Below are 19,310 nucleotides of genomic sequence, written 5' to 3' on the forward strand. Positions count from 1 at the left end.
CAGCTGGAATTATAACTACTATGTCGTCAACATAAGCAAGTGCCTTTATCCATCCTTGCTTAGTTACGTATGGGCTCCATCGAATAACACCGTCCACAGATATGGACCCAGAACCGATCCCTGTGGAACATCTAGTTCTACTGTCCGGCAACTGTTTTATCTGTTGGGCTGTCAGTTTTAATGGCTACTCCTCCTTTGGCAGTTGTTCTGATGCCTTGAAGTTTGATTTTGGTGATGCGCGGATTGATTACTTCATTTAATTAACTTGCTTGATTAGATCAGATGATTCTAAATTATCTGGTTTATCAATTAGGATGATTTTGCTTTGCGCATCTTTTAATTTTGTTGCTTCTGCGGCCAGGTTCATCTTATTCCATGCAGAAATTTTATTTTGGATTTGGGTTTTATTTTGGATTTGGTTGTATATACTTTTGCTTGTTTGTTCTCTTAACTACTTTACTCCAGGTTTCCGTTGCCTTTTCCTAGATGTTAGTAATATCGTTAATTTTTCCTTGTTGAGATGGTGCTTGTTGCGGTTTGGTGTATTGTTTGACGCTTATTGATGTTTGTATAGTTTTCTTAGCATTAAGTAGAGTTATGACTTTGCGAATTCATCAGCCACTCTATCAAACGATGGGGCTAGAGCTGCAACAATTTTTTCTGGTACATTATCAGTAGCGGAGAGCTGTCAATCTGTAAATACATGTTTATTGTATAATGCCCAATAGTTTGTCAATTCTTTCTCCAATGAATTGCGCTGCTGGTTTGGGGCACTTGCTTTTCGGGTCTAGCAAGTACCTTGAAACTTGAGCACATAGATCCTGAGCCTCTTCGCATGCTTTGGCATACTTGTTGCCAGAAATCATAGCGACCAGTTCGCAAGGCGCCTCTCCATCCTGCAGGCCTTCCATGCTAATGGTCGCGTTTAGGATGTTTTTAGAAGCCATTCACGTTTTAATAGAAGATATGAAGGATAGAAAGATGTGATGAAAGTAGTTATTACGACAGAAACGGTTAGCAATGAAAAAGAGAAGAGATGTCACGAAACCCTAAATAATGAAGAATTGGAAGTGAAGAGAATGAAGATGTCAAGAAGAAATTAAGATGTAAATGACGAATATGAAGTTTGAAATGGAAGGGGTAAAAGATGTCAGAAAAATGAAGATTACCGGGAAGATGCCAAGTTTGGCGTAAATCAGGGAGATAGTCATGTCTCCAAGGCTGGTCACCCTGTAGGCGTCGACCACGTGCTCGGAACCTTAATTATTTAATAAGCAATATCCTCTACCGATTTTTGTGTGCAATAGCTTGTTTAAAAGCTGGTGAGACGCCGGTTATACGGGAATCATTCTCTGGTTGAAATACCTCCAGTAAACCCTCGAATTATTCGATTTTCAAACCAAATGTTTTTTATCGACTGGACTGTTTGAAGACTTAAGGACGTCCGCGAAGACGAAAGAGGCTAATTGTTTGGAGTTTTAGTGTGGCTATTGTCCCAAGGGTCGAGGATGTTCTTGCCGTCCCCACGACGGTCCGGTATGGCATGACAACGGCGTTCACGGGCATGCCGTACGAGTGGATCCTTGATGACCTCTTTCGTCGAGTAGACGTTCTCCTTGGACAGGTCCTGTGCGGCAAGGGACGATCTTTTGTCCGTCGTGCTTTCTAAGGCAGGACATCTTGTCCTTAACCAAGCAGGACAGCCTTTCCAGAAGGTTCATCGTGCCGAAAGTGGAAGTATTCCAAGGAGCGAACCTCGTTTCATTCAAGGCGATACATCTCCCGATCCTAACTGCTTACACATTTTCATTTCTACTACTCCACACTCGACTATGTTACCTGGCATGTCGCTGTTGAGGTGTGGAGTACGTCAGATGACCCGGTACCGTATCCGGCCACGGTCACGTTACACGGATTACCTGCGAACATGTGTCTATTTTTCAGGACCCATTCTATAGCCATCCTCTGATCCTTGAAGCCGTAGTTGTCCGGGAATATCGGCCCTTCAAAACTGGCGAAACCTTTTTCACGAAACCTCCTTGGACTTAAAGAATGCACCGAGAGGTCCGACACGGTAGCTGATAGTAACGACGACCATCCCTAACCTTTATGGGCTGCGCATCGTCTCTCGTAAACCCACTTCCGAGTATCCAGAAACTGGACTAAACTTCTGCACCTTTTAATTTTAAAAAACTTGAACATTCCAAGTCTTAAGATTAAATTTAAACAATGAAAATCCATACAAAAAAAAATCCAGGTCTCGCCTTAAAACCTTTTTATAATCATGATTACACGGTTAAATTATGATTTATTCATGGTTAACATTCAATATTCGATACAAGAACAATTTATCCTAACAGCCAAATAAAATTTAGATTAATGTTTGTGTTTCACCCTTGAAATTAGTATTTGAAAAAAAATTAGTATGTAGACCTCCCGGAATGCTGATACTTCTCAACTTGGGAAAATGATTTAAGTACATTATCCGGGAGAGTACGTTTTGATCTGAAATTTAGCATTGTGATTAGAGTTCGTACTTAATCAAGGATATTAGTTTTTTTTTTTTTTAAAGATTAGTATAAAGAAAATAATTTGAAATCGAACATACCATTCAACTCCTGTTTTCCTGATGTTTTCATTTTGGAACATTTCAGTATTTTATTAGTGGAAGTAACTTCATGTGTGTGCTGAGGTGGAGGATTAGGGTGTCTTTTTAATCAAGGATATTAGTTTTTCCGTAGAAGATTTTATATAGAGGAAATTTTTTGGAAATTAAACTCATGTTGAACTTCTGACCTGATACTTCTCATCTTGGGACAATTATGTAAGTACTTTATCCAAGATATAGATAAGATTTTTTTAAATAATTGAACTCAGTTAGAGTTCCTCCTAGTGCATTTGAATTTAGTCTACTTTAAGTGCTTTACGGTTCTTAAAATCAAGTTTGTATTAGTCTTTTTAATGGTTAAGGATAAAAAAATGAGATCAGTATATAAACATTTGGTTTTTTAGTTTTGAATTCACAACAATAATTGAATCAAGTCTCAAACTGGGCTTATTATCAGTTTGGGCTGTTTCTCTTTAGAAAGTTGAGTGATTTCCAGAAGTGCATCCTTTCGTAGATGTTCTCGTCTATATCCTTGTACTCTTCTGGGTCATACAGGGCATCCTTGACGGAAAATATCTCCTGATCCTCTTTCCAAGATTTCAATCCGGGATCGCTAAAACATTTTCTCGTCATTTTTCGTTATTCTTCAGGTTTGTTGTACTTACAGCCCTTTGATGAATCTGACTATCGTATCGGTCAACCTTGTCGAAATGTCTTTGTAACTGGAGTCGTCGCCGAGTGGACAGTCTCTGGAGTCGAAGAGGAACGGGAGCTCGTCTCCGTGCGCTACCCTGTGGCCGATACGTTCAGCAGCACCGAGCATGTACGGCAGCCTGCTTTTGTAAGCGAACATGAAAGCGTGGAGGTCGCCCTTGTGTCCAATGGCTTCCGCAGTCGCGGGAAACAGGAAAGACGAGTCGCTCACGAGCTCGACGATCCTGTCCGGTCCGCGTCTCCAGTAGAACTCGTCGATCCTCTCCAGGGCATTCTTCTTCTCAGGCCCCGCCATCCTGTCCACCATGGCGATTTCGTCCAGGAATAGTCGGAACATTGTGTTTTTCCACTCATCATCCCAAGACTGTAAAACTGATAGAAAACCATTGAAACAATAGAAGAAAGGTTAAGGTTGTGTACGTACAGACAGAAAGGAAGTCAGCTTCGTCTCTAGTCACACCGATAAGGAGTGAGAAGTTCCTTTCTGTTCCTCCCGACCACGGGTCGGTTTTGATCAAACCTCCATCCACCACGGGCCGGTATGGCAATAGCAGTCGATCCCATGTCTTAAAATATAAACTAAATTAAAAAACAACAACATTATAATCGAAGAAAGTACGGACATATAGACTGTTCTTGGCCGTCAGGATCAAATCCTTCTCGTCGGCTCGTTTCAGGCATGCCAGGTCTGTGCAGTTTAAACCTCTAAAGAGTCTTTTTGTGTTGTTCCTGACTCTGAAGTCGTCAGACAGTCCCCAGGGTGAGTATCTCGTCCCGCTCAGGGCGATACACCTTTTGATCCGTTCTGATAATAAATGTTTCCAGTTTAAAATGGCAAGACCAGCGGAAAAGTTCATTTACCGTCTAGGTGTGCGAGGTGGAGCGCTCCGACAGCCCCTGCGCTGTGACCCGCGACCGTGATTAAACCCGGGTCGCCTCCGAACATCGCGATGTTTCTCATGACCCAGTCTACTGCGGCCCTCTGGTCCTTGAGACCGTAATCGCCCGGTAATTCCGGCCCTTCCAGGCTCGCGAACCCTGCAGAAATTGCTTCAGAACTGTTCTTAAACTGAATATCAAACGCATACCGAGAGCTCCGAGACGGTAGTTGAACGTGACGACGACGACATCGTGGTCCATCAGCATCTGCGGCCCGTAGACGTCGTACCTGCTCGATCCTTTTAAAAATGCACCTCCGTGGATCCATACCATCACAGGTAACCTTCCGTCCAACTTAAAATAGCATTCCTTAACCTTACAACACACCTAACATACCAAAACAAACATACCGAAGGACTATAGACATTGAGAAATAAGCAGTCTTCATCTCCCTGCACGTCGTCGTCGATGAAATTAACCTGAATACACTCAGGCACGTCTCCTTCAATCTGGCTAACGTTTACATCCAAAACCGGGTCCTCAAAAAAGATAAGCAAATTTATAAAAATGAAAAGAAAAAATCAAAATATCCAACCTGGAATCTCAAGAGTCCCGTCGGAGGCTGGGCGTATCTTATGCCGTGGAATGCTGCGAAGACCCTCCCGCCTGTCGATTTCTTCCAAGAGCCGCGGTAACCGCCCGCTGAAGGCAGTGGTACCGCATCGGCCAACGGCAGAGTAAGAAAGAACAAGAGGAGCATTTTGGAACAGGGCGGAGGAGGACGGGCGACCTTTTTTAAACTCGGCGTATCGGCTTTAAGTGGGGGTCCGCCCCGCCACGTATATGAAACACATGAGGGTTCTTTCCCAATAACAAATACCGAGATTATAAAACAACTCTGATACGGAGAAAAATATAATGGATAGACAGAGACTCCTGGCCTTGGGAAAGGAGTCGTCTGAGGTAGACACAGAGTCCTGGTTTCAGGAGACGTATCGACCAGTATTGATTGAGTTTCCTGACCTTAGTAAAAAATTTCGTCCAAGATTCTGATTCCTGGCAAGAAAGGTTTCGTCTAATGTAGTGCCGGACTCCTGGCCCCAAGAGACACGTTTCTATAAGGTCGCCAATTCCTGGCCTCAGGAGAGGCTTCGTCCGGGATAGTCCCAGATTCCTGGCCTCAGAAAATATTCTTCCGGGATAGTCCCACATTCCTGGCCTCAATAGAAACGTCGTTCTATAAAGTCGCCGATGCCTTACCTCAGGAAAGGCTTCGCCCAGTATAGTCCCAGATTACTGGTCTCAAGAGACACGTCGTTCTTTCTATAATGTCGCCGATTCCTGACATCAGGTAAATGCTTCGTTCAGAACAACGTAATACACCTGTCCTTACGGAAAAATCTATCTATCCTGGATAGAGTAAGATAGATTAAGATCCTAGCCTCAGAAGAGAGAAGCCTCATCCAGTCCTGAGTGAAATTCCTGACCTTAAGCTCGTGTCGTCCAATATTACCTCATATTCATGACCTCAGGAAGGAGTTCCTTCGGACTCCGGACTTAGGAAAATCTTCGTCCACGATAGTCTCATCTCCCTGGCCTCATGAGACTCGTTGACGAGGATGGACACAGATTCTTGGACTCAGAAGATCTGTCGAACAGAGTGGGCTCAAATCCTTGTTTGCTTAAGAAACTAGTTTTGCTGCGTATCTTGGATAAGCAGTTCAACTATTTATCTAATTGTTATGTCATCGGTTTTCTCTACTGTAACGTAATAATGATAGATGGGCGCATTGAAAATTCGCACGGCAGCTCTGCCCCTCCTCTTTTACGGATAATCTCCGCAGGTCTTATCATAATTGTTTTCGGTAAGAGCAAGTGTGCCACCATAGCTCGGCAGGATGTGGGCCGAGGCACGCGACATCCCGATTGTGAAAACTTTTTATCGATCGAACAAAAACCTTTCGACAGATGTTTTGGCCCTTTTGGTACTAGAAGTCGTAGACTTGGTGATCCTCAAAACCTCTTCGTCTCTAACAGTCGTAACAGTCGACGGACTTCTCCCCGGGGCATACGTTTGGCGAAATTGGCCCTGAGGTTGACTATCGCCTTGCACTGGAAACCACCCTCGAAACTGGAATTGACAGAGAACCATCTCTGATTGGACGGCCGGTTAAGATCATCATATATCCAGATTTATGGACAAGTTTCTTAATAAAATGAGCCGGCAATCAAAAGCAAGAAGAACTTCAGAAATCTTCGATTGACCGATTCGGAAGAACAGCTCGATCAACTGAAGAAGCCTTTAGTCTGCGGGGTGGACTCTAGTTCCGTTATGGTTTCACTTCTGTTAAAATTCTGAATTTCTCTAAAGCATATTGACAAAATTTGGTGAAATCAAATGTTCATGATTAATGTTTAAGTCTTTGCAGTTGGCCGACTTTGGTTAAAATTGATCAAGTTGAATTCTGGACTGACAGGATCCAAAGGAGAGTTGTTTTGGTCGGTTTACCTGGGCATGTTGGTCTTCTCAAAAATGAGTTGACACAATTTGAACAAATTTCATCAAAGTATTGATGTTTAAGTCCTCGATAAGTTCGGCAGTTTTGGTCAAAGTGGGTAATCAGGAATTCTGGACTTAGAGAGGCTAAACCTGTGTTGTTAGGTGGATCTACCTTGGCATAATACATTGTCTTTCTAAAAGATTTATTAACAGAAGTTGATAAAATTTGACCAGAGAAATGAGGTTTTAGAAAAATGTACATATTGACTGAATTTGGTCAGATTTGGCCAAATTATTTGTGATTTAGTCCTAGTAAAATTGGTCAATTTTGGTCAAAGCGGACGAAGGGAATAAACCGTGAACATCTCGACAAAGGACAGATTTGGAACCGGCTAATCCGGAAATTCTCCAAAACATTGACAGAGTATGATCAAATTTGTAAAAACATTCGATTTTTAGCCCGTTAAAAGCTTGCCAACTTTGATATACGTGGGTTATGTAGAATCTGTTTCAGAGAGACAAAATCGTTGTTAGTTTGTCGGTGGATTCACCTAAATATAATTTCCTGAATTTCTCAAAAACGTAATTGGACCCAGTATTGGTGTTTCGGTACTCGATTGGTCGGCCAATATTGGTTGTAATAGTTAGTGGATGATTTGGGTGTTGATCCCGGGCAAAGTGTAAGAAGATGAAATCAAGATCACGTGATACGGTCACCAGTCTTCCAAACGTCACAATCTTCAAATCCCCGGTTTAAATTAAAAAATAGGACTTCATAAAAAAGAAGAAACTCAAATTTCAAATCTAGCAGGGATGTTAAGTTACAGCTCTGATACTTTTTAGTTCGTAATAGCGGGATTCGATCCTTCACCTTAAAAGTTCGGCATTCTGGTGCACTTTGTGGTTGTAGGTTGATCGGATATTTAATAAGGTAAATTTTCTAAGGTAAAATATATTTGAACTTATTTGTTCGTTTACATTTATGGCGTCTACAGTTCTTCTTTGGCACTGTGCGAATTCAGTACATCGTCCCAGAAGGCCATGGTGTCATCCCAGGGGTCGTCGCCAACAGGAAAGCCTTCCTTTATCCTCAGATACTTCCCTGTTGTGTCGTAGCGAGGCCATACGACTCCATATCCCGGGGGTGTTGGGTTCCTATTGAAAAATAAGTTAAGTACATTCCTTTTCTTGTGGTATACCAACCCCTTACTGTTCGCTGGCAAAATTGACCCAAAGTTTGACAGTAGCTTTCGACAGCGTGTAGTCTACATCGGTCCCTTTAAGCCCTTGCTTTGTCTTCATGTTGAAAAGTAGGAATATCTCGTCGACGTGGTTCGGCCCTTGAATTTAAGATAGGTATCACAAGTGAAGAACGTAAGAAAAAAAAATGACATACTTGTGTTGTTGAATTTAGCGATCATATCTAGCACTGTGCCCTCACACCTGTGTTCCAACTGGTACAAATACACCGGCCCTTTGTGCTCTCTTGCTGACTTGACGGCCGGGTAGATGAAAACAACGTCTGCAAAATACTAAAACCAAAATTTGGGCTGGTGGGTGGAAAGTCAAAGGCACGAGATGCAAATGTCTAACGACATGGAGGTCTGGGATGAGACTTAGAACTAACTTCCATACGATATCAGCAGACCATAGACGGCAAAGGTCCAGACTGTAAATCCGTATAAACTTTCATAACTAAAGTCCATACCAAGTACTTTGGTCGGACGACCATACCTTGGGACTATGCCAATAAAATGGATAGATTCAACTTGAACAAAAACTTTAGCTTCTAAAAAAATACTGACAGAATTTTATCAAATTTGGCCATAGTAATGATGTTTAAGTCATCGATAAGTTGGTCAATTTTGGTCAAAGTAGGTTGCCTGTGGAAACTTCAAAGGAAAGGACAGACTATACACGTGTTTGACTATGGGTGGATCCACATTGGCATAAGATCTTGATCTATTCAAATAAATTCGATCAAACTCTGCCAAATCATTGGTGTTTTAGGCCTCGATAAGTTTGCCAATATTGGTCATAATTGGTTATTTGGAATCTTGACTGACAGGTTTTAAATCTGTGTTTGTTTGTGGGTGGATCCACTTGTCATAAAGCCTTTAGTTTCTAAAAACATATTGAAATTTTTTTATCAAATTTGGTTAGAGAACTGGTATTTTAGTATTCAATATGATAGCCAGGTTGGGTCAAAGTTGGTAATCTGGAACCCTGACTCTAAGAGACTAAATCTGTGTTAGTTTTTGGGTGGTTCTGCCTGGGAATAACAATAGTTTCAAATTTGGCCAAAGTATTTTTGGTTTTTATCCTCAATGATGTCCTACATTGACCAATCAATCCAAATTTTGAAAGCCTATACAAACTTCCACCTATACTGTGGACGTCCATACGAAGGTCTACAGTCTGAGGTTGGGGACTTAGGGAGGACGTCCAGCCGTGACCTACCGACATTTGACCAAGTCGATTTAGACCAACACACAAATGACATGATTGGACTTTTCATGGACGTCCATACTTAGGCATTACGCCATCGACGCCAATACATGGTCAATTGGGAAATCCATCGAAAGTTCAAAATCATATGGTACCACATCCGAATGGCAGTGGTTGTCAAGGTACAATAGATGTGCTTACCTGCTCATAACCATCCATTAAATCCTTGGTGTCTTCCTTTGAGAAGTACCTGGACTTGATTTTCTTCAAGGCTTCCTTTGTCGACGTTCTGTCCGGATCCATGTTCAAATTCAAGGGAATAATCTCGTCCATTCTTTTCAGAAACTCCTCCCAGACGGAGGCAGGCTTCCAAGTGAGAACTAAAAAAGACAACAGTTGTAAATGGTGATATAGGAGTTGTATGTTATTACCTATGGTTTTCAGTTGCCCTTCTCCAGACGTGAAGCCAGTGAGCCAGGGCTTGACGAGTTTCGTTTGTGAGGGGTCGCGGGTTAGGAAAGCCCCCGGCAGGGCTGCCTCGACAACTGGACGATAAGGGCAGGTGTCGTCCATGTCCCAGTAGGTGAAGAGGTTGTCACCGAGGAGGACGAGCTTTTCGAAGTCGACTTTGCGAAGGCATTCGGCCACCTGGGCTCCGCGGCATCCGGCCTTTTCGGCCAGCAGGTACGCCCTGGACCTGGCGAGGCCGTGCTCGGCGAGGGACCAGACGCGGTTCACGGCACCACTCTGGGAGATAGCACCTTTGACCAGGTCTTCGGTCAACTCGGAGTAGAGTTGGTAGTGGGCGCTGGCACCGCCGGCACTCTCGCCAAACACGGTGATCTTCGACGGGTCGCCTCCGAAAGCGGCGATGTTCTCGCTAACCCACCTAATGGCCATCGACTGGTCCTTGAGGCCGAAGTTGCCCGTTACTTCGCCGTCCTCCGTGCTTAAAAATCCTACAATCACACTTAAATAAGCCCTCCACATAAATCTTACTAATTGACTTACCGAGAACGCCTAGTCGGTAGTTGATAGTCACGAGTACGACGTCCTCGTCCATAAAATAGTCTGCCATGTCTCTCGGGCCTGGGTTGCCCATCCGGAAAGCACCGCCGTGAATATGAACCAGAACGGGAAATTTACGTGCAGTCTGAAATTTGAAAAAAAAAAATGGTTCGCGAGCGCTATAAAACATATTTCTTTGATGTGAGTAATCATTGCGGCGTACGAAAAACATCAAATTCCTAATCAAATTGGAAAAATTATTTGATTAACTTGTTTAACTGTCACGACAAATTGGTCAAGTGTAATAAACCATTTGTGGAGGGGGGCGTCGGTGGCCGCAACGGTTTACGCGTTGACACGGCGCCCATCACCGTAAGGTAAAGGTCCAGGGTTCGAATCAAGCGGCCCTGCATTCGAACCCGACATACTTACAAATGGGCTTTTTTCAAAAACACCGGCACCCCGAGGGTTGATATAAATCTCTGCTGTTGTGAACCCTCGCAAAAAAAAAACACCATCCCGGTTCCCTGGGCTAGCAGGAAAACACTGTTGACATTGTCTCACCAAATTTGATCAAACTTGGCCTAGTCGGGGAAACACCACACTGGTCATAGTGGCCAATTTGTGGATTTGTGGATTGATCCACCTGGACATGAAACCTTGACTTCTCCAAAACACGTTGATGGAATTTGATCAACCTTGGCCAAATTAATGTTTTAGTCTTCGTTTAGTTAGCCTATGTTGGTTATGTGCTATCTTGGCAAATTGCCTTTAGTTTCTTAAAAACATATTGACATAATTTGATCAAATTTGAACGGAAGATTGGTGTATTGGTCTTCAAAATTGATGCCAATATTGATCAATGTGACCTATGTGGAATGTAGAAATGATAAATGATGGAGTGAGTGTGGTGTTCAATCCTTTTTAAAAAGATGGTTCCTACTCGCAGTAAGTTGTCAACAATCCGGATTTCGAGCCGTTAGCTCATCATCAGGTTGAAGGACTTCTACAACCACCTCTCTCGACATGAATTGCCAAAGTGAACCCGCTGATACCTCCGCCAACGCGACGTTCCAATTATCAGCTGATTTTTTTAATGGCGCTCAATTTGAACGTGCGAAAGGCGGAAATTATAACACAAATAAATATTATACTAGTAAATACTTAATATTATTAAATTACTATAATAAAGTGGAAGGTTTATGGGCCGACAAACAGCTGAGGTCATCGCCGGCCCTCCGCGTGTTTTAAATTTCTATAAAAATAATAACAATTAAAACAATTAGTTTAATTATTTGGATGTTGAATATTATTTATGTACATATTTAAAATAGGAGGTAGATCAAAATCCGTTGTATTATTAATGCATTTATCACCATGTTCAATTTAAATTTTTTAATTTCAAATTTCTCAAACCAATCTAATTCTTTCCCTTTGTTGAAACTGTGTAACACCTTGTATTTAGATTTGAATTGAAATTGTTTTGTTTCTTTTAGATGGTCCTTAAATTCCGAAAATTTGCTCGATTTAAGCAAGTCTTCTTTTACTCTTGTTTTTATTTCTCTACCGCTTTGTCCTATATATTTAATATCACAATCATTACAATTGAGTTGGTAAACCCCGCTTTTTGCCAAGTTGTCTACTTTGTCTCTAGGTTTTGGGAGGTTGTTTTTAACCCGTACTTCTAAAAGCTATTCTAAAACATTCTTGTTTAAAAATTTTACCAACTTTTTGCGATAATTCACCAATGTATGGCAAACAACGGAAACCTAATGATTCATTTGTGGTGGGGTGGCTGAGTCATATTGTTGATTCGTTTAAAGTTAATTGTTTTATTCTTTTAACTAGCAACCTATCAATAATATTTCTTGACACCCGTTGTTTTTTGCTAAGGTTTTAAGTTTTTTTTTTTTTTTTTACCTCATTTATTTGTATCTACAACTGTATATGTATTATATACAACTAGCAGATTGGATTTCAGGTTATGTGTTTTGGCATTATGGGCGTTATAGAGAAAGCTACCCATTGGCAGCCGCTCTGGATTAATGAAATAAGGTCTCTTATCCATATGCTTTTCAGACGTTTACGTGGTAATTGTGGGGAATGGAGTAATCGTATTTGTGTGTTGGTTTGATTTTGTAATTTACTATGAAAACATCTGTAATATGTTTTGATGGATGAAAAAACTGTTGGGATTTGAAGATCTCTGTGAAGTGTATTATTGTTTACATAAAAAGGGGCAGAAACAATTAGTCTTAAAATTTTGGATTGAAAACTTTGTAATCTTTGAATATTGGAATACTTCGCCGATCCATATACTTGGCACCCGTACATCCAAATAGGTTTGAGTAGGCATGTGTATGTCGAAAGTTTTGATTTTTTTTGATTGTCGGTTGAGAAGGTAATAAAGAATTAATTAAGGTTTTTAGTTGAGATGAAAAAAAGTTAATGGCACGAGAGGGATACGAACCCACGTCCTTCGGCTAGATACGCCGCTGCTCTACCACATGAGCTATCGTGACCTCGATCTACTCGGACATCAACTCCCCATCTCAACCCCACCTTATGAGTTTTCCCTCCTTTTGCCATTTTTCAAATGTCGTGTAATCGGTTTGGATTCTCGACGACAATTGAAATGGCGTGCCATTAACTTTTCCTTATGAATTTTGACTGTACCGTATAACATGGGGGTTTCGGGTTCATTGGTATTAGTTTTTTAACTGCATATTGGTCATCTGAGAATAAAAAATCACTATTTTTTATGGTTGTTTGAACTCGAGTTTTTAGTTTTAAGGTGGGATCTTTTTGTATTTCTTTACACTCATTATTATTTAGGAATTCTTCAACTTTAGAAACGTAATTTTGATGTTCAATGATAACTATACTATTTCCTTGATCGGTTTTTAAAATAAGGTTGTTGTTACTTTTTAACTTTTTATCAACAGACCTAATTGTACGTGGGATATTTAATTTATTTACGTTTAGGTTTACCAAATTTTGTTTAATTATTTTAGCACATTTATATTTTATATTTATATTTATGTGGAATGTAGTCCTAGAGGCACTAAACCAACGTTAGTTTGTTGGTGGATCCACACTGGCACGAAACTTTGAGTTTGTCAAAAACACATTGGCAATATTTGGTGATGCTTGAGCGAAGTACTGGATCTAGAGAAGCAGGTCAATTTTGGTCAAAGTGGGTTATCGGGAAAACTGCTTTTCAGCGTGTTAGTTTGTGAGTGGATCCACTTTGAAAAAAATACCAATTTTATCAAAACCATGACAGAATGTGTTCAAACTAGGCCAAAGTATTGGTGTTTAAGTCCTCGATAGCCTGGCAGATTTTGGCCAAAATGAGTGGTTGAATCTTGACTGGCGATTCAGAGTTAGTTCGTTGATGGAACTGTGAAATAACATTTTTCAAAAGCCCATCGACGGAATTTTATGAAACTGTCGAAATGGCCGAATTTGGTCAAAGTGGGTGGAGGGAGGGATCGTATCAACATCTAGCAAAAACTGATTAGACTTTAGACTGTCCCTTTTATCTTTTTGACCTTTCTCTCCTCCGGAATGTTTTCAAAAGAAGACCGGTCAACACTGGCTTTTTCTGTGGTTTTTATGATTTTGTACAATGTTTCATTACCTCTGGCGTGTAGACGTTGAGGTAGAGGCAGTCCTCCTGGCCGATAACTTTAGGCTCCACGCCTGGAAAATTGAAGAACCCATCAGTCTGGGGGCACAAAGGCGAAGGGTCGGTCGCATTCCTCACGCCCCAAGGTTCCACCGGCTCCGGATTCTGATTAAAATATTTTACACAAAAACACTACAAACCGTTTAAGATATTATTTTGATAATCTTACCTTAAGTCTAAGCCCGCCGGTGGGAGGCTTGGCATAGGGCACGCCAGTGAAGGCGGTGTACTTCCTGCCGTCCCTCGACCGCGTCTCGCGTCCGTTCAGCAGGCCCAACCGCGTGTCGAGGAGGTGGCCAGACGCGCAGCTGAGCATTAGCAACAGAACAAGCATGTTTTCAGGCCGGCACTGGCTCCGTTCGGTCGGCCCGGCTAGCCACTTCTCCCCTCCAAAGGTTTTATCTACTGACCTTGACGACACTGCAAATTTCTCAGCCGAAACAATCCCGTAGTGGAATATTAAATTTAATAAAAAAAATAAAACGCTATATATAAAATGTAATCAAGCAGCTCTTACTTTCCAATTTGAGAATAAATCATCGTAAACCAGAGGGACTGGCCACTTGGATATTTCATATATTTCACTAGAATACATTAACATCCGCTCCATGTAAAAATAATGCGAAAATAATACAAGCGTAATTCCATGCCTATCGATCCTTCAGGTCGTTGTACATCGGAAAAGACGGTAAAAAAATTTTCGATGTTTTTCAAAAGGCGGTGGTTCACGAGCGTAATTCGATGCCTATCGACCGTTCAGGTCGTTGTACATCGGAAAAGACGGTAAAAAATTTTTCGATTTTTTTCGGTTTTTCGCATTTGTCAAAAGGCGGTGGTTTACGAGCGTAATTCGATGCCTATCGACCCTTCAGGTCGTTGTACATCGGAAAAGACGGTAAAAAAATTTTCGATTTTTTTCGGTTTTTCGCGTTTTTCAAAAGGCGGTGGTTTACGAGCGCAATTCGATGCCTATCGACCCCTCAGGTCGTTGTACATCGGAAAAGACTGTCAAAAATTTTCTATTTTTTTCGGTTTTTCAAAAGGCGGTGGTTTACGAGCGTAATTCGATGCCTATGGACCCTTCAGGTCGTTGTACATCGGAAAAGACGGTAAAAAATTTTTCGATTTTTTTCGGTTTTTTCAAAAGGCGGTGGTTTACGAGCGCAATTCGATGAATATCGACCCTTCAGGTCGTTGTACATCGGAAAAGACGGTAAAAAATTTTTCTATTTTTTTCGGTGTTTCGCGTTTTTCAAAAGGCGGTGGTTTACGAGGGTAATTCGATTTCTATCGACCCTTCAGGTCGTTGTACATCGGAAAAGACGGTATAAAAATTTTCGATTTTTTTCGGTTTTTCGCGTTTTTCAAAAGGCGGTGGTTTACGAGCGTAATTCTGATTCCAGATCACAGGTAATGATCAACTGGGCACAAATAAATAGAGAAAATTATGTTGTGTACAAAAGTTAAAGTAATAAATGTTGTTTCAAATAGAGTTAGTATTTTATTCCTTTAGTCTCCTTAGTTTTCCAAAAGTTGTGGCTTTGCTATAAAAGTTACAATGGGGAAATAAACCTAAAATCCTACTATATAGAAAGGCTATAGGATAAACACTTATACTTATTTAAATCTTTTTTTTTAATACATGAATCAGTTGTTGTCAGCTAGATCTGCTTGGCTAAAATACCTTCCGACAAGGCACACTAAGAGGTTGGCTCTAACAAGTGCCTTGTCGTCTGGCCCACCCACGTCGGCTCTTGCCTTGATCGCATGGCATGCAAGAGATCGTAGGCAGGCGCACGTCTCTGGGAGGAGTGGCGTGGCGATGAAGGCCAGCAATGAGTAAATCCAGAGGCAGGTATGGTCGTTGAGTTGCGACCTGCCTTCGTCGAGCCAGCTTTCGAAAAGGTCCAATGCCCTGCACAGGCTCGCCTCATTCATGCCAATCAGATCCTTAACCCAAGGTACCTCTCCTGGCGTGCCGTCTCTCCCATAGATGTAGTCGAACCATTTCTCCGGTTTTGTAACATTAACCACCTGTAATAATGGTGTATTGGTATACTAATCCAATATATAATGGTGTACAGGGTGTATCAATTCTTACAATAACAATTAACTTTATCATAAAATGGTCTTACACTAACCCCAAGTTAATTTTGGGTGGGAATCGCATTTTAAGTTTAACATAACTTTCTCATCTAGGTTGAAAATAACACTAACTTTGTTATGTTAAATGAGAATATCAGATTTTTGGTGTACAATTTGATTTCAGAGCTTATTTTATGCCCCTTTTCCAGAAAGGAAAATTTTGATAGGATTCACCATTAATGAGTTATGTCCGACAAAGACGCGTGAGGGCTTTTATGCTTAGCTTATATTAATTAAAAATAAAATCAACAATAAAAAACTTTACAAAAAAGGATTTTTTATCATCGAGTCCATTTTATTTTTAAAAGGACTCAATATTGTTATGTATTGTTGCACTATTTATTAAAATTTATGGTTATGATAAATGCTCAAATACGCTCGCTGCATGTGCAGAATGCTGAATATGCTCTCCTTGTTTTAGGAATTCTTCATTTGTGGCCTTTTCTATTACTTCTGGGCAGATTTCTCTGCAAGCCACAACAATCCGTTGTTCCAATTCTTGCCGAACAATCCACACCAAACATATTATTTACTTCCAATATTCGCCAGACAAACTGAACCGAAGACACTTTTTCCTAATTGAGAGAATTACCATAACTCGGACATATTGTCTGCTTGCAAAAGAAAAAAAAAATCGAGCATCTCAGAAATGGTCGATCCTACCATTCTTTTCAGTAAAAGTGGCATAAAATTGGTTCTATAATCTGAATTGTGTAATAAAAATATGGTATTCTCATTTAAAATAACAAAGTTAGTGTCATTTTCCATCTAGATGAGAAAGTTATGTTAAATCTGTTACCACCATGATTTCTAGTCAAAATTAACTTGATGTTTGTATAAGACCATTTTTTGCTAAAGTTAATCGTTTCCAAATTAAATGGATGGACTACAAAAGTTGATTTACCCTGCATATATATATTGTATAATATTTATAATAATTTTATTTAATTATTATAATTTCTGTTTAAAATAAAATCTTTTCAATTAATTAACGTTTTGGTTGAGATAAAAAAGTCAGTGTCACAGGCAGGATTCGAACCCACGACCTTCGGCTAAATACACCATTGCTCTACCACTTGAGCTATCGTCAAAAGGTGGGGTTGAAATGGGAAGTTAGTGGATCGAAGTCATGATAGCTCGAGTGGTAGAGCAATGGTGTATTTAGCCGAAGGTCATGGGTTCGAATCCTGCTTGTGACACTGACTTTTTTATCTCAACCAAAACCTTAATTAATTGAAAAGAATTTATTTGGTCAAGCGTACCACGAAACCTAATAAAATAAAAATAAAAAATTACATTGTTCAATTCCTCAGTGCCTCGTTGACTTTTGAAGTAAGACACCTCATCCCTAACACGGCTGAACGCCTCGACCTGCTCCCTCTGCCACTCTTCCGTTGGCAAGTATGAAACCGGCACCGAATAAGTTTCTCTCTTAAAAAAAAAAAATAAATAAATAAAACAGAAACAAAGCAAAAGATTTTTAATTTAAAGCACAAGACCTACTTTGGGAACGATGAATGTCTGGTCGTCAAACTTCTTCATGTCAATCTCGGCCACTTTCACCTTAGGGCACCGCTTCGCCTCATGTCTAAACCAGCCTAACAATTAATTTGCGAATTTGACATGAGAAAAAAAAAAGAAGAGAAAACCATTTAAAATATTGAAATACGCACTTGACCCTCATGAGGTACTCATATCCATTGGTAGGCGTTTCCTCAGGGTCATAGTCATCAACGTACTTGATCTCGAAAGCCCTTTCAAGCAGCTTCTCCTCTTCACCATCACTATCCAAGTCGGAATCCATTCAAAGGTTTCTGAAAAAAAAAAATTCCAATTAACTCCCTTACATAATCAAACTTACATATGTCACATTTCAATTTATTTCAAAGTGACAATGTTGTGATTTAGATTTCTTGATTAGGCCTAGAGAGAAAAAAAAGAGGATCTAGAGAATGAGGGAGAGACAGTCCAGTCTAGAAGTGAATAAGTCAAGTCCTTGATGATAGACAAATATTTACTTCGGGCACAATCAAAAAGGGAGTCTACCCGGGAATACATCGACAAACAAATTCAATATGCGAAAATATTCCGGGATACAACGGAAATAGAAACGGTTCGTATTGTTATTGAGCAACTCGATCCTAAATATTTGAGTTTATTGAGTACCAAATTTAAAATATATTCCATAAGTCAGCTCTATAAAGAAATAAGTAAAATAGAATTAATTCTGACCAATAGAGCAGCTCTTTACATAAATTTTTTCCTTTGGGCAGCGACTCAGATTCATCCGGTCAACCTAGGAAGCACAAACAAACCAAAGGATACTGAAAATTCATGTCATTAGGCCTAGAAACTAATAAAACCTTTCCCGAACCAATTGATAGAAACCGAGAAAGAAAATACTTCCCCGGATACGACAGACTAATGTCATCATTGTCGGAATCTGAATCAAGTCGTCACGGAAAACCAAAATTTTTTATAGGGAGATCAATAACAGGAATGTCGATTTCAAATCAAACCAGAAAGAACCCAAATATTTTTAACCGCGATATAAAAATAATTTTGGTAGAAATTTTAACAATAGACAATACTATGGCGACTTTTACCAACAAGATTATGACTGAGGAAATGGGTTTAGCAGACGGGAATATGAACAAGATTTGGAGAGAAGAAATAGTCAGCGTACTCATGGAAGAGACAATTTCAATAAGAGACATCTTGATTTTGATTGCAGAAGGTACAAAAATAAAAGTCCAAATTTTCACTGCACTGATACATGCGATTACCTTCATGACCGTAGAGAAAACAAAAATATAAATAAATTTAATGAAGACTTTGGCAAAGGAACAAATAACCAAAAGGAAAGAACTCACAAAAATACAGAGACTTGCATGCATCTGCATAACGGGAGCAATGAGAACATGACCTACAATTAGCATGGAAAAGATATTGGGACTAATCCCCCTACATCACATGGTAGAAAGGACAGCACAGAAATCCATAATCACCTTTATTAGAGAGAAACCTCCAACAGGAATAAAACTGAAATGGAGAGACAGAAACAAACTGTGGAAAAACCATCCATCACTCATGGCTGCAAGAGATGACATGAACAGGAGGTTTGAATTTAACCAAAAATTCCGAATACATCTGGGCACCAAAAAGGAATGGGAAAGAAAGGGAAATAACTCCCTCAAAAATGGCACCATCCTTTGGTACACAGATGGATCCAGAACACAGGAAGGTACGGGGGCAGGAGTGTTTGGACCTGGAACCAAATACTCAGAACCCATGGGAAAGCACACCAGTATCTTCCA

At 40.4% G+C, this 19,310-nt stretch overlaps 3 protein-coding genes across 8 annotated transcripts in view; all 3 read right to left on the bottom strand.

Annotated features, from left to right (window-relative positions):
* Nucleotides 1-2,991: 2,991 nt before the first annotated feature.
* On the bottom strand, nucleotides 2,992-7,535 carry LOC106670762 (acetylcholinesterase-like). 4 transcript variants are annotated; one of them, XM_014401346.2, is made up of 8 exons: nucleotides 4,797-7,535; nucleotides 4,612-4,740; nucleotides 4,411-4,544; nucleotides 4,184-4,360; nucleotides 3,946-4,114; nucleotides 3,747-3,888; nucleotides 3,274-3,694; nucleotides 2,992-3,221 (listed from the first exon to the last, which is right to left on the bottom strand). In XM_014401346.2, the coding sequence occupies exons 1-8, from the start codon at nucleotides 4,959-4,961 to the stop codon at nucleotides 3,062-3,064; spliced, it is 1,497 nt and encodes a 498-aa protein (XP_014256832.1). In that variant the 5' UTR covers nucleotides 4,962-7,535; the 3' UTR covers nucleotides 2,992-3,061. The 4 variants fall into 4 exon arrangements, with proteins under 4 accessions (XP_014256832.1, XP_014256831.1, XP_024083441.1 ...); XM_014401345.2 differs by having other exon boundaries at nucleotides 3,946-4,127; nucleotides 4,411-4,555; XM_024227673.1 differs by having other exon boundaries at nucleotides 3,946-4,127; nucleotides 4,184-4,544.
* A 98-nt stretch (nucleotides 7,536-7,633) lies between these two features.
* Nucleotides 7,634-14,473, bottom strand: LOC106670758 (fatty acyl-CoA hydrolase precursor, medium chain-like). Of its 3 annotated transcripts, none has more exons than XM_014401339.1 (9): nucleotides 14,366-14,473; nucleotides 14,018-14,278; nucleotides 13,801-13,953; nucleotides 10,161-10,302; nucleotides 9,581-10,108; nucleotides 9,351-9,529; nucleotides 8,098-8,233; nucleotides 7,912-8,041; nucleotides 7,634-7,856 (listed from the first exon to the last, which is right to left on the bottom strand). In XM_014401339.1, exons 1-9 carry the CDS (start codon nucleotides 14,456-14,458, stop codon nucleotides 7,691-7,693), a joined length of 1,788 nt encoding a protein of 595 aa, XP_014256825.1. In that variant the 5' UTR covers nucleotides 14,459-14,473; the 3' UTR covers nucleotides 7,634-7,690. The 3 variants fall into 3 exon arrangements, with proteins under 3 accessions (XP_014256825.1, XP_014256827.1, XP_024083440.1); XM_014401341.1 differs by having other exon boundaries at nucleotides 14,018-14,294; nucleotides 14,366-14,403; XM_024227672.1 differs by having other exon boundaries at nucleotides 14,018-14,268; nucleotides 14,366-14,381.
* An 856-nt stretch (nucleotides 14,474-15,329) lies between these two features.
* LOC106670765 (gem-associated protein 2) overlaps nucleotides 15,330-19,310 on the bottom strand; it is a 6,340-nt gene continuing 2,359 nt past the window's right edge. The window contains exons 2-5 of the mRNA XM_014401349.2: nucleotides 17,667-17,807; nucleotides 17,497-17,581; nucleotides 17,290-17,424; nucleotides 15,330-15,882 (exon numbers count right to left, since the gene is read on the bottom strand). Coding sequence (XP_014256835.1) covers nucleotides 15,496-15,882; nucleotides 17,290-17,424; nucleotides 17,497-17,581; nucleotides 17,667-17,797 — 738 coding nt within the window. The 5' untranslated portion in view covers nucleotides 17,798-17,807 and the 3' untranslated portion in view covers nucleotides 15,330-15,495. The remainder of the gene's footprint in view (nucleotides 15,883-17,289; nucleotides 17,425-17,496; nucleotides 17,582-17,666; nucleotides 17,808-19,310) is intronic.

Source organism: Cimex lectularius, unplaced genomic scaffold, assembly GCF_000648675.2.
Source record: "Cimex lectularius strain Harlan isolate CLEC.00 unplaced genomic scaffold, Clec_2.1 scaffold252, whole genome shotgun sequence".
Taxonomy (NCBI): domain Eukaryota; kingdom Metazoa; phylum Arthropoda; class Insecta; order Hemiptera; family Cimicidae; genus Cimex; species Cimex lectularius.

Bases quoted from the DNA above. Each gene is read 5' to 3' on its own strand.
- LOC106670762 (XM_024227673.1), bottom strand. From the start codon at position 4,961: ATGCTCCTCTTGTTCTTTCTTACTCTGCCGTTGGCCGATGCGGTACCA. The intron at 4,545-4,611 runs GTATGTTTGTTT...GTTGGACGGAAG, and splicing joins TCAATGTCTATAGTCCTTCG to GTTACCTGTGATGGTATGGA. The intron at 3,222-3,273 runs GTAAGTACAACA...AAAATGTTTTAG, and splicing joins GTCAGATTCATCAAAGGGCT to CGATCCCGGATTGAAATCTT.
- LOC106670758 (XM_014401339.1), bottom strand. From the start codon at position 14,458: ATGGAGCGGATGTTAATGTATTCTAGTGAAATATATGAAATATCCAAG. The intron at 10,109-10,160 runs GTAAGTCAATTA...GTGTGATTGTAG, and splicing joins CTACCGACTAGGCGTTCTCG to GATTTTTAAGCACGGAGGAC. The intron at 8,234-9,350 runs GTAAGCACATCT...TTTTGGTTTTAG, and splicing joins TAATGGATGGTTATGAGCAG to TATTTTGCAGACGTTGTTTT.